Source organism: Chanodichthys erythropterus, chromosome 9, assembly GCF_024489055.1.
Source record: "Chanodichthys erythropterus isolate Z2021 chromosome 9, ASM2448905v1, whole genome shotgun sequence".
NCBI lineage: Eukaryota > Metazoa > Chordata > Actinopteri > Cypriniformes > Xenocyprididae > Chanodichthys > Chanodichthys erythropterus.
The window spans coordinates 22,385,900-22,399,908 of NC_090229.1; the positions used below are offsets into that span (position 1 = coordinate 22,385,900).

A 14,009-nucleotide genomic window follows, 5' to 3' on the forward strand; every position below is an offset into this window, starting at 1 on the left:
GGTTATTTCCACGCCCCTTACCATTTGTTACCGGTTACGTGGGCTTCGGTTATATTGTATGCTCAATTTGATTATATTGCTGTATCAAATTGAGCCCGAATCAGACCTAGATGAACAGCAATCTCGGCTTTTAAAGGACGTTTATGAATGGTATTTCATTTTGTATTTGTGTCAAAAGTGTTTAGATATTCTGTCACTGCTGTTTGTCAGCTTTCAATATACAGTTTTATCCTGATTAAAGCTTTACTGTAGCTGAATACATGACTGATTAGTCGCATTATTGCAAAGGTAGCGTTTACTTTACAGCACGAACAACTGTTTGTCTACGAACATAGACGTTTGTTGGTGTTTGTTGGAGAAGTATGCACTATAATACAGCTAACTGGCTAGCGAAGCAAAAACGAGTTGCTCTTTGTACAGTATATGTCCTTGATGCAACCAAAAAAATAGCAACAGAACTATACGTTTAAAAGACATGTACACTCTAACAATTAAAACATTGGTTTAACAAAAAAAAAATATGTTAACGTTTTCCACTAGAATTTTTAACTTAAGCCAATTGGGAGAATTACATTAATTCAAAGCAATATTTTGAGTTGATCCAACATACTTGGATTTTTTTGCCATAATTAAAACACATTTCTAAGTAACATGAGCTTAATAATTGTCAACATGACTGCAACCAGGGGCGTAGTTTGTGGGGGGGATGGGGGGGAGGTCACCCCCCCAATATTCAAATGCTTCAGTTACAACCCCCCCAATATTTCAACATGAAAATCACAGCAGATCAAATGAAAAATATGTAGAATTCATTTATTTTGTAACAATAATTTTGTTTGTATTCAAATATGAGTTTGTCATAATAAATTAGACAAAAATATTCTCCCCCTCCATTGAACCGATTGGTAACGCCCAACCAACGCGCCTCGCTCTTTCACCAAAACAACGCGAGTGGAGCTGTAGCTACTGTTTGAATGAGACAGCGCGGGTAGCACCAAAAATGAAGAGAACCGCTGCCCAGCCAACTATATTAAACCGCTGGTCCGTTAAAAAGAATAAAGCATGTACTGAGAAGGAGGTATGAGAATGTTTTGTAATACACTCATATTTTAGCTAGCTAATCCATTACAATGTAGCCATAACTATCAGTGTAACTGTAACCAGTTACCAAAACAGCCGTCTGTTTTGTTTGTTCATTTTTCAATAGTGTCTGTAATGATCAATGACAAAAATATTCACATCGGTGTTTGTTTTCTTGCTAAATTAATCTGACTTTTGAACGAATTGGCTGAATGAACGATTTAAGTGACTCACTCACTCACTCAATAAAAAAGCGAATCGCTGCCGCCTACTGGCGGTTTCAATATTTAACATCATTTCTTTCTTTTTAGAATCACCGTTATGTTAGAATTTGATGAATGATTATACATACATTTCATAAAGTTCTGATAGATAGATAGATAGATAGATAGATAGATAGATAGATAGATAGATAGATAGATAGATAGATAGATAGATAGATAGATAGATAGATAGATAGATAGATAGATAGATAGATAGATAGATAGATAGATAGATAGATAGATAGATAGATAGATAGATAGATAGATAGATAGATAGATAGATTATCCAATAACACTACACATAAAACAGATTATTATTTTTTAATATAAAAAACAAAACAAAAAAACAAACAGGCAGCATACGTTCAACCCCCCCAATGTTGAAACCAAATCTACGCCCTTGACTGCAACTATTTAAGTTGATCCAACATAATGTTTTAAGTAAGATGAAGATGCTTTTTGGATACAATAAAACTGCATTTTTAAGTAACATGATCTTACCAAGCACCGCTTGTCACCATGATGGTAACTCTCCAAAAACCCACATTAACACATTAACTCTTCTAAATTAGCATAACAAAACCCTAATTACTGCTAAATCTCCCTTACCATTAATCTTGTGCAAAAAAACATTTTATAACACTTAATTTTAGCATTTACTCTCCCTTTCAAGTGCCATGGGCAAAGAATGATGGGAAATATAAATCCCAGCCCAGTTGAAGTGTTCATACAACTCAAAACAATGAAACATGTTTACATGTCATCATCAGAATGTATTTTACATTAACAGAACATAAAATTAAATACATTTTTGATTAATTGAAAATGTTAAACTGTGACAAGTCATGATAGTATATCGAATCAATAGGCATAATTTGTGTGTCATCCAAGCTCAATAAAATAACAATTACAAGTAAAAAGTCTAACAGCATTTCAGAACTTGATTTTTTATTTCACAACAATATATATATATATTTAAGTAATGACTAAAGGTCCCCTGAATTAGTTTTTAGAGTGCACAAACAATAAAACGTACTTACAGTTTGAAGCCAGCTTCTGCTTTTAAAGTGAGAACTGCTCCATCTTTCAGTAAAAGCTTAGCTTTGTGCAAATCCAGCATTGAACTCGTGTAGATTCTGGAAGCTGTCTTCAGCATCGCATCCAGTGTAGAAAATATCACAGACTATAACGGGTTCTATTATCTTTTGACGCCTCGCCTCGCGCTGCTCGCGTCCGGTGTACACAACTCTTCCACTTTCATTATGCTGCATGACATGGCCTGACCCACTTTGTTGCGTGTTCCCGGGGGTGTTGTAGTCCAAACCGGTTGTTTTTGTAGGCAATAAACTGCCATAACTTTAAAAGACAATATCTCCGTTTGCATTGAACTTTCAGCGCTGTAAGTTTGCAGATACTGTTTATGCTCAAGCAGCAACATTACACACTCACTAAAGTTAAAAAAGTGAAATCGCATTGAACCACCCCTTTAAAAACTTGCACTTTAAAACCCCTTTTCAAAAGTTTGTATTTTCAGGCCCCCAAAAAGCAGTTGTCATGTAAATGAATGGCCAAAATGCATAAATAGTTTTCCGTTTTAATATGAAAATGGTGTTGTGTAAACGACCCCTCAAACCCGCCTTTCACCTTTTGAGTGCAAAGGCCACATTTCAAAACCCAATCGACAACAGATGCATAAAACCAAGTACTCAGCCTACTTTTTTTTTTTTTTTTTTTTGATAATCCACTACACTCAGATGTACGCAATATGGAAGAAAAGCTCTGTCCCTACTTCCATTTCATCGCAACTTTAAACAACATCATTCCCAAGAAAGGAGCCAGAATCACAGGCCAGCTGAAACATCAGTCAGCACCATCAGGAATTCAAGTAGGATCAAATAAAGAGAGAGAATGAGGTATCATAGATTAGTTGAGAGCACATCCTACTCATATGTCTAATAATATTAGATTAAAACTGAGCCCGGAACTGTCTCTAACTTGATGGTGGTGATTTATCCTGACCTTTAATGCTGCTTTACTGCCATTTAAAGCCTTACATCTTAAATTATGGTGATTCCTTTTGATCCAAGCATGGAAATGGTCTTTATGAGTGAGCTGAGCTCTTGACTGCTTCAATCCAGCTGCTTGATCTGGATATATGTCGTGATGTTTCATCTTGTGTCTTGCATTTAAATTAGGCTGTTCACACGTCTGAGGGATGAGGATCAGGACTGCTTTCAGCCGGCTCCCATCCCAGCACGCTCGCACACATAAAACACCTGTCTATAAACACGTTCTTGCTGGGATACAAACAACTAGATTTATTTAGCATTTTAATAATAGATAGACAAGCACATGGAGAAACGGCCTTATGAAAATATAATCACTTTTATACCACGCAACATAATCGAAATCTAAAGAGCTAATGACCCCCTTAATAGCTCATTATTGCCAGCAGGATAAACTAAAAGCATTGATCAGCTGGAGTGTGTGCAGGCGTATATGGAGAGAAGGGAGAAAAGCTTTTAGCTGCATTATCAGTCCTCCCCTTTGTGATGTCATAATGAGAGAAGATTGCCTAGCAACCCACACTGCTGCCTAGAGACCGATAGATGGGGAATTCAAACTTGAACAGCCCCTATGACATAATCTAAAGATGAACACAAGCTCACCTGCATGGAGCGAATCTTCTGTTGGTATTGTCTCTCAAGTTTTACTAAAGCAGAATTACTACAAATTACTTTGTTAGTGATTTATCATAACTAAATAGCTCAGATTTGCTATTCTCAAATGTATATGCAAGTGTAATTCCCATCAACAGAAACAACCAGCCTTCTGTATGTGCATGGCAGCCGACAGCTGTTACATCAAAACAATTATGCAGCCAGGCCATTAAGGCAATTTAGAAACATCAATAACACATAAGTCAGACGTATGGCGGCCAAGTGCACTTAGACACATCCTTTGCTGGCCATATTGGGGAAACACTCCATAAATATCTTCTTTAAGCAAATAAAATAACTCAAAATCCCATAACAACCCATAGTTAATGTAGATACTATGCCATAACTGGGAAAATAACTACTAGCAGACAAGACTGTGTGTGTGTGTGTGTGTGTGTGTGTGTGTTTATTTGTATGCATTTAGTGTCTCATTCATTACCAGCAGGTCTTTGTGGGGCCATCTGCACTGCTACGCTCTCTTCCAAGAAATAAATAAGCACTGTTCTCATCTACACTGACAGGCCCATGTCTGGGCACATGTGTCCTTGTGATTTTTCATCTTGATAAGTCATTATTTTGTCAATACACATGTCCTGCATTCTGACATGTGGCAAAATGACACAAGCAACAACAAAGTCTCGATTAGCTGATAGAGCAGCTTGGCCAGACTGAAATACTGTGGCTTAACAGGCACTAGCAACATCAAGGTCATGGGTTTGATTCCTGGGGAATACATGTAGTGATAAAAAAATATAGCCTGAATGCTTTCTAAATCGCTTTGGATAAAAGCATCTGCCAAATACATGAATGCGCATACAAATAAATTGCATCAAGCGACTTGGCAAGCCAAACCCAAAAGTGCCATTCCTGGAGTGGATGTGGGACATTAGACACAAGATCACAATCTGCTGAGCTCTCAATGAAGTGCTGAATGAAATCAGAGAGAGCTGCGAAGTGTCAGGATTCATTCGTGGACATGAGATGGATTTTTATTGAGGAACAGAAAGATTAGTGTTCTTTAAAATTATTAGTTCTTTATCAAATTATTTTATAGCAGCAATGTATGTAATGTGCTTATACTACGGGGTTGTTGAATGCTCGAATCTGATTGGTTGACGAACGTTCTAAATGATCTATACAACTGGTTGACAAATGTTCACAGCTAAAGTAGTTCCAGGCAGGTCTTGACTGCATTAAGGTTCCATATCACTTCACCAAATTATTTCAGTTATTCAAAAGAACAGCAAAAGAACCAAAACCCACAATAACACTGACCAAGCAAATAAATGTATACACAATAGGATAAAAATGACAAATTATTGTCATGGTTTTTGCCACAAAATAAGTTTTATTATGTTCTGAAAATATATACTCTTTCTCCCGCTCGCTCAAATGCACACACACAGTACTGTACGGACACACACTTTCCCAGAAACGTGATGTCTTTGCTGCTTAGACGAATTAATCAGTAAAAAAGCTACAAGACATTTCTCACCAGCGAGGTAATAACGGTGCAGTTCTTGAGGTAGATAAACTTACAGTTTTGCTATGAGTAGAGACACTGCTGTCGAACTCCTGTTGAGAGATGCACAGACTCAAGTCATATAATTCAAATATGCTTATTCTCGCTCTCTCTCTCTCTCTTTTAATGGCGTTGATAACTGTATTTGTCTGCCATCAATGGCTCAAGCCTCCTTTACTAGCTCTAAAATTACATTTTGGAACTAGCAACGGAGGATTGGGATGAGATGCGTAAGAAATTAGTCTCACACACAAGGACAAAAACCTGACAAATGTCTTGAAATACAACATCTGAACAGTGTCTTGAGGTGTGGTAAGTAACCGCAGTATAAGCAGAATAATTGACTCCGGGCCATTGAATTATTAGAAAATAATGCACACCCTTACCATTACCGACCCGGGTATGCATTCATTTCTAATAATTCATCGGCCTGTCGTCAATTATTCCATACATAATGTACAGTTAGCCAGCATAATCATAAAATAAGCATCCTGTGATGTACATCCTGAAGGGGTTTGTTTTGCAATAACTACTGACTGACTTTACATTATCCCACTTGTTATACAGCTGCTTACTAAATAATTAAACATGTATGAAATAATTGACAGGGGTCAGTCAGATATACAGTTTAGTGATCATTATACAAAATGAACACCACAAATGACCAGTGTAATAAGTGCACACTGAAAAAAATATTTACAGTGAAAATATGGCAGCTGAAGCAATTTTATATTTATTTACACAATTATATTTTATAGTGCAAGCTGGATTCATTCTCATCAAAACATACAAACAGACTAACCTTGTACGGTTGTGTAACCTTGTATGAAAGTGTAAATTGACGGCCGCAGGTTTATACGGTGAAACAAAGCTTTACTGTCACTTCAGGGCATATTAAATGCATCAGCAGTTATCTGAGATTGTTGAGCAATTATAGAAATCACAATCCTGATTCATCATTGTGCCCTTAAGCAAGACACACACCCCCAGGGTGGCTCTGGCCTACAGTAGGTTGCTTTGGATAAAAAGCATCTGTTAAATGTTATGACCCACACCAGCCCAGGGTGTCCACTCCACCCAGTGAGCGCAGGTGGATCTGAAACGGAGAATCACTCTGAACACCCAAGAGACTCAAAACCAAAGCCAACCCAAGCTACACCACACAGCTTGCAGACAATCAGAGGACTGACCAATCAATCAATGGCTACAACAGCAAACAGAATGGCAGGAGAGCGGTATATGCTCTCTCTTCTGTAGTGTGGTACACTTAGTCTGTCAGCGTTAATGGAAAATGAAATGAAGGGCCATTTCCTGAAACATGAGCAGTGCTCGATTACATTACTCGGGTTCTCAGTAAAACAGTTTATCATGTGGATATCTTGTTTAAGCAAGGGAAATATCTAAAATGCCACCAAAAGTGACAATGGCCAGATGCTCAAAACATTAAAGTTAAATTTGGTATTTCTGGATTGGTTATGCAATATTTCATAGTGTCTAGTCATGGGTTTTGACAATGAATCATTTCAATTAACCAATTCAATTGTTGTTTGAAAAAAAAAAATGCTATTAAAGGGTTAAAATTTTCCACTGAAAACCAATTACAGTGGGGCAAAGATGTCTTATTATAATAAAAAGTTGATTTCTGATACTTGCTGATGAACAAACACTCTCATAATTAAAGTATTTAAACACATACACACATACAAACAATATGTCCTGACAATTTTCCACATAGGCTACTACAACTGTCCTGAAACAACCCAGCTGTCAGTGAGGAAACTGAAAACAGAATCACCTTACAAACCCACTGGAATGAAACGGAGGAAAAGAGAGAGAGAGAGAGAGAGAGAGAGAGAGTTTGTAGCTATTCTGTCCATTCACTCGAAGGTCACACAGGTAAGAGATATGAGCGGTCACAGGTGCGGTTTCTTACCGTGGTGGTTCTGTTGTTGTTGATGATGTTCCTGCGGTTCGCCCGGTTCTTCCAGCTCGCCGAGTTCCGCCAGTCTGTGACCGGTGGCTGTCAGCTCTGCGCGCAGGTTCGCCACCTCCTGCTTCGCACACTGGATCGCGCCATCGATCCGCTGCGCGAGCTGCTTGTTCTCGTCCATCATTCTCCGGATCTTCGCCTGCGGGGAGAATCCACAGAACCCACGGAGCGTGTCATGTCGCCTGCTGCATCATAAGCACACTAAAATCCCATTCTGTCCTTGTGCTCTCTTTTATAAGCTCAGAAAATCCTCCAAAATCCACAAGGTGAGAACGGATATTCAAAGTCCCATACTGTTCAGTGTTTGGACGTGGCTGTCAGAGAGAAAGATAAACAAAGAGAGACTTTGGAAGGAATAAAACAGCGTGCTTCACTAAACGAATCTTTCCGCCGCGCGCTCTCGTGGAGAGAGTTGAACGCACAAGAGACTCCAAGCGGCTCTTTAAACGGACTGTACCATCTGAGGAAGAGAGGAGGAGGGCACCCATCTAAAAGAACGTCACATTTGCATCATAAACTTACTATTTATTTAACAGTATAGGATTTTAAAATATATAAAAGTACACAACTAACTAAATAAATACACATGTTTATTTAATGAAAAAGTATATAGCTATGGTATAAAATAATAATATAAGCTAATAATAATAATAAAAAAAATATAATAAACAAATAAAATAATTAGTATTAATTAATAATAATTATTTGTGAATAGCCAAACACAAATATAGTGAAACACCTACTTGTGAGGACATTTGAAGTGTTCCTCGCGGTTTGAGAGGCTCATAAATCTGCCAAATTATGTTCCTTTTTTAAATCTAATACAGTGAGTCAGTTTCTGTGAGGGTTAAAGTGTAGGATATAGTAAATGTTATTAATGTGAAATGTGAAAAATATTGTATCTAGAGAGACCTTCACTAATATGGCATATAAGGTCTTTATGTGTGACACTCATCCTTACTCATCCATCTCTTACATCATACCTCTGCCACATACATTTATTTGTTTTATATCAAACTATAATAGAGAAGAGAATAAGCTGGCACATTCAAAGTGTTTGTGAGACTTAGGCTACAGTATGTGTGACAGAGAGAGAAAGAGCATATGTTTTGTTCTAATGTACCCACTCAAATTCTTTACTTCAATCATCCCTGAGATGGCAGAATAATGTGGTTTTGGAAGAATGGTATGAATGTATGTGTGTGTGTGTAAGGAAGTTCAAAAGCCAAAGCAAAATAAAGGACACATTTCAAAAATCCCCTTTACACAACTTTCTGCTTTTCTTCATTCCTCTATATAAACAAAATGATTCTACATTAATGTGAATCCCAAAAGCTTCCTGACTGCGGTCAGTCCTGTCACATCTGGGTGGAACCACAATAGATTCTCATTCTCTCTTTCATGTTAAAGGTGCTAAAGTGGATGTTTTGTTTTATACATTTTTGCAATATTACTTGAAACTGTCTTTCCTAACTGATAAAAGACTCTTTATTAGGTGCACTGAAAGGAATAATATTAATATACATCATCTGTGCACGAGGTAGGGCCTTAAAAACATCAGCCAATCGTTTAAGCGATCATCGCGTAAACGATTGGCCCTCTGGCTTGTCAATCACTGCCGTGACGTTCCTTGTGAGAGACGAGCGCGGCTGCGCTCCAGTAACTTTCCACACTCCACAGGTGCCGCATGCAATGTTTTTGTCAGGAGACAGGAGTAACAACTGCAGATTATGAGTTACCTGCGGTGAGTCCGACATAATGAATCCACTAACACGACACAGCGAATGCCGGTGGTAAACAAACACTCGTGTTCCAATACTCGTGCACGAGTTTTGGGAGGCGTTCCTTTGAAATGAACTGTGAAGGAGGGGGGTTGTTCTAACGCATGCACTCATTTCAAAAACTCTTTGGATTCTCAGTCGACGAAAACCTGCTTAAAAAAAAAAAAAGCTAAATCATGGCTGCTGCCATTGAATTGGTTTTGTTAGTCTTTGTTGGTCTTTGACTGAACTTGACCTTCTATTTCCAAAATGATGAATAATCACTGATTTTTAACATCACTTTCTTGACTCATTTAATCGGACTGCCAAGAGGTTTCTAAAAGACATTTTTACATAAAAAGTTATTAAAAGTACAAATGTAACTTTTACATTTTAAAAAATAAACAATGCAAAATAGCCTCTACATATTTTTTTAGTTGAACAAGCAAAATGATAATGTCATCATGTGACAACAACGTAGCATATTAATCTTTTTGCTTTTCATAAAGGTCACATTTACTGTTGGTCTGTGAAATGTCATTGGCAGAATTCAGTAATTTCAGTAGGAATCTGCACAATCAGGAGTTTTGCATAAGGGCAAGATGTCACATTAGGTTCAAGTTAATCATGTGAATTCACCACACTGACCAACAGAAATCTGCTTGCTTTGAAAGTGTCTTCTGTGAGAGCCATGCTTCATGCATCGCTACACTATTGACAATGGACAATGAATCTTTTTTGCCCACATATTTTTGCCGAAATGTGGCTGCACCTTAATGTGTTCTGTTGCACAATAATAGCAGCTAGTATACAGTATTGCACAGTATTTGGTAAGCAATGACGTAGTATTTCATTCCAAGTCTTTTTTCTGTGTTAATTTAGTCCCAAGTCCCTGAACAATGTCCTCACTGACCACATCCCTCTTAGGACGTGTGATGCTGACCACCGGCTGAAAGTAATTGCTACTCACATGGATGGAAAAAAAAAAAAAAAACGTTAAAGAGAATGAGAGTAACATATAACTGCAGGTGAGCAGCGTACTGTGTGATATATAACACATGCATTCAGCTTGTATTTTGAAGCAGATGACAACACCTCCCTCTGTTTATGACATCACTTCCTCCAGGCTGCTGTCAGAGCGGTGTGTGAGGGTGACATTCAGCTGTCTCTCTCAATGTGTTTATTGTCAGTCACAAACGGTGCCAAAAATCCCTGATGGAGGACTGTTTTCCACTGACCTCTTCAGTACTTGTAACAACTGCAACACTTAAAGGGATAGTTCACCCAAAAATGAACATTCTGTCATCATTTACTCACCCTCATGTCATTCCAAACTTATATGATTTTCTTTATTCTACATAAGACATAACACATACATAACACAAAAGAAAATATTTTGAAGAATGTTGGTAACCTAAACAAAAACCACTGAATTTTTTTTTTAAATATATATTTTTTGTGTGTTTCAAGGCCTCAATATGCTTCAAGCAAAATCGCAGAACGAACTGGTTTGATGTCATTAAATCCAGAAAAGTTCACTCCAGCTGGTAAACCTTGTGACAATTACCATTGGTCTGTGGTGATTACATAAGTTATATGAGCATAAGTACTGTAGGTGTTCTCTGAGGCGCTGCCTTTTTTGACATGGAAATCTTCTTCAGTTCATTTCTTCTGTTCAGTCTGTTGAGGTCAGATGTGTACGGAAGAGGATTAGGGCCAAGCAATAATAAAAAAATAAAACCATCTCGAGATTAAAGTTGTTGAATTTCGAGAAAAAACTCTCTTTATCTATAACAAGTTTATTCTTAACATTTTATCTTGACTTTTTTCTCGAAATTTAAAGAGTTTTTTCTCGTAATATAACGAGTTTATTCTCAACATTTTATCTTGACTTTTTTCTCAAAATTTAACAAGTTTTTTCTCGTAATATAACGAGTTTATTCTCAACATTTTATCTGGACTTTTTTCTAGAAATTTAACAAGTTTTTTCTCGTAATATAACGAGTTTTTTCTCGTAATATAACAATTTTTTTTCTCAACAATTTATCTTGACTTTTTTCTCGAAATTTAAAGAGTTTTTTCTCGTAATATAACGAGTTTATTCTCAACATTTTATCTTGACTTTTTTCTCAAAATTTAACAAGTTTTTTCTCGTAATATAACGAGTTTATTCTCAACATTTTATCTGGACTTTTTTCTAGAAATTTAACAAGTTTTTTCTCGTAATATAACGAGTTTTTTCTCGTAATATAACAATTTTTTTTCTCAACAATTTATCTTGACTTTTTTCTCGAAATTTAAAGAGTTTTTTCTCATAATATAACGAGTTTATTCTCAACATTTTATCTTGACATTTTTTCTAGAAATTTAACAAGTTTTTTCTCGTAATATAACAAGTTTTTTCTCGTAATTTAACAAGTTTATTCCCAACATTTTATCTCGACTTTTTTTCTCAAGAATTTAATGTGTTTTTTCTGTAAATTTAACAACTTTAATCTCAAGATGGTTTTATTTTTTTTATTATTGCTTGGCCCTAATCCTCTTCCGTAGATGTGAGTAAAAACATAATCGCACTGGAAATTTATATTAGAAATTGAATTTGTACTTCTAATTGAAAGTGACATGGACACTGTTCATATTTAATACTGTAAAGCTGCAATCTTTTATATTGCTTATGAAGTGTCATATAAATTAACATAATGGGACTTGACTGGAGAGACAAATTGCAGAGCTAGTGCAAACATCCACATCACTTTGATCAGATGATTTCTTAACTGCTGTTTTCTCACCACTGTCATTTTTTTGTGAAAGTGTACATCCAGCAGCGGGATGTTCACTGACAGTATTCCACTACTCAAATACTTTAAACTTCTTTTTGCCCCTAAGCAAAGAACAAAAAAGAACTTTGCAGTGAGTATACTGGGGCCTTAAGATATGATAGAATTTTCACTATCCCTTTAAATACTTTCAAATCCCAGAGCCCGAGTCTCTCATCCAGCAGCTGTTTTATAGATATGAAAGATCCTCACCATTTGAGAAACAGAGTTTTTCATCATGCCTGATTTTAATTACTACTTTCTGGCTTTGCTGTAATGAGATTTAAAAGAAAGAATGAGATCCCATTTTTCTTATTTACACTTTTTGTGTAATCTCCTCTGGTTTTCTTTGTCTTCTTCTCTTATGCCCCACTGAATCTTCCTCTCCCTTGTCCTTTGCCCTCTCCCTTTCTCTCTGTCTCTCTCTCCGCTCTGCTGAGCAGGAAAATGAGGAGAGGAGAGACAATTAATGTAGCTCTTACACATCCAGACACAATAGACCAGCCAGACCCTCGCCCATACACCTATCGAGACACTTACTAAGCATCTTGCCCGATCCCAAACTGACTCAAACCTTAAAGGGATAATTTTACTCACCCTCAAGCCATAGTAGGTGTATATGACTTTCTTCTTTCAGACGAATACGACTGGAGTTATATTAAATAATGTCCTGGCTCTCCCAAGCTTTATAATGGCAGTGAATAGAGGATGATATTTTGAAGCCCAAAAAAGTGCATCCATCTATCATAATATATCCACACAACTCCAGGGGGTTAATAAAGACCTTCTGAAGCGAAGCGATGCATTTGTGTAAGAAAAATATCCATATTTAAAACTGTAAAAACTAAAATAACCAGCAGACGGCTGTACGCACATCAACTTACGCCAAAAGAGTTAACCCCTGCCGCAATGTAGGAGTAGCGTAAGCTTTGACGCCTCTCACTATTCAAACAAATAGGGCTGGCCAACAAATTCAAGCTCCTCTTCTCCTATATCGAAATCCTCTGACATTTCTCTTTAAAAATTCTCGTTTCAAATTTCTAATTCATGACCGGTGCTTTGTTTTGCTCTCTCCTCTGAGCTTCCGTGTTCGTCAATATGTCAGAGTTCACTCTTTCGCTGTAAATCTATGTGTATGGCCATCTGTCAGAAGCCAAATATTTTCATTTTTAAAGTTTTAAATCTGGATATTTTTCTCAAACAAACGCCTTTATTAACCCCCCTGGAGTCGTGGATGGATGCACTTTTTTGGGCTTCAAAATCTCATCCTCTATTTACTGCCATTATAAAGCTTGGAAGAGCCAGGATATTATTTAATACAACTCTGATTGTGTTCGTCTGAAAGAAGAAAGTCATATACGCCTAGGATTGCTTGAGGGTGAGTAAATCATGGAGTAATTTTCATTTTTGGTGAACTAACCCTTTAAACACAAACCTGACACTCATGCACATAACCGCTAAAACAATTTGTTGTTGGAGTTTGAAGCGATCATCCAAGATGGGCTCATCACCATGGCAACAGCCGGCCCTCTAATGTCAGTCAGGTATTTCTTTGGTGACCATGTGTTTCTGATTGGTTGGAGGCCTTCTGGGATATCAGAAGCAGATGGCATTATGGGATACGTTAGTCATTTGTGACATGTGCCCTCTGAGAACCAGCTGGGCCTTTGCACACTGACCAGTGTGTGTGCGCGCGTGTGTGTGTGTGTTTGTGTGGTGAGTTAGGCTTGATGAGGAATAGCAAATTGACTCTAGCAGACCTCATCAGTCCCCCAGGGACTAACCGGTGAGATTAGTCTGGACCTTGCTAGGTCCCGTCTAGGCCTGATTCATACTGAGGGTCATCAATGTGGAGCGT

At 37.3% G+C, this 14,009-nt stretch overlaps 1 protein-coding gene across 4 annotated transcripts in view; it reads right to left on the minus strand.

Annotated features, from left to right (window-relative positions):
- Window positions 1-7,957, minus strand: part of kazna (kazrin, periplakin interacting protein a) — a 51,434-nt gene extending 43,477 nt beyond the window's left edge. For 3 of the 4 annotated variants that reach the window (XM_067393895.1, XM_067393896.1, XM_067393894.1), the window contains exon 1: window positions 7,519-7,957. In XM_067393895.1, coding sequence (XP_067249996.1) covers window positions 7,519-7,699 — 181 coding nt within the window. In that variant the 5' untranslated portion in view covers window positions 7,700-7,957. Of the gene's footprint in view, window positions 1-2,383; window positions 2,575-7,518 lie in introns of those variants that run through there. The other variant, XM_067393898.1, reaches the window with a different exon arrangement.
- Window positions 7,958-14,009: the final 6,052 nt, after the last annotated feature.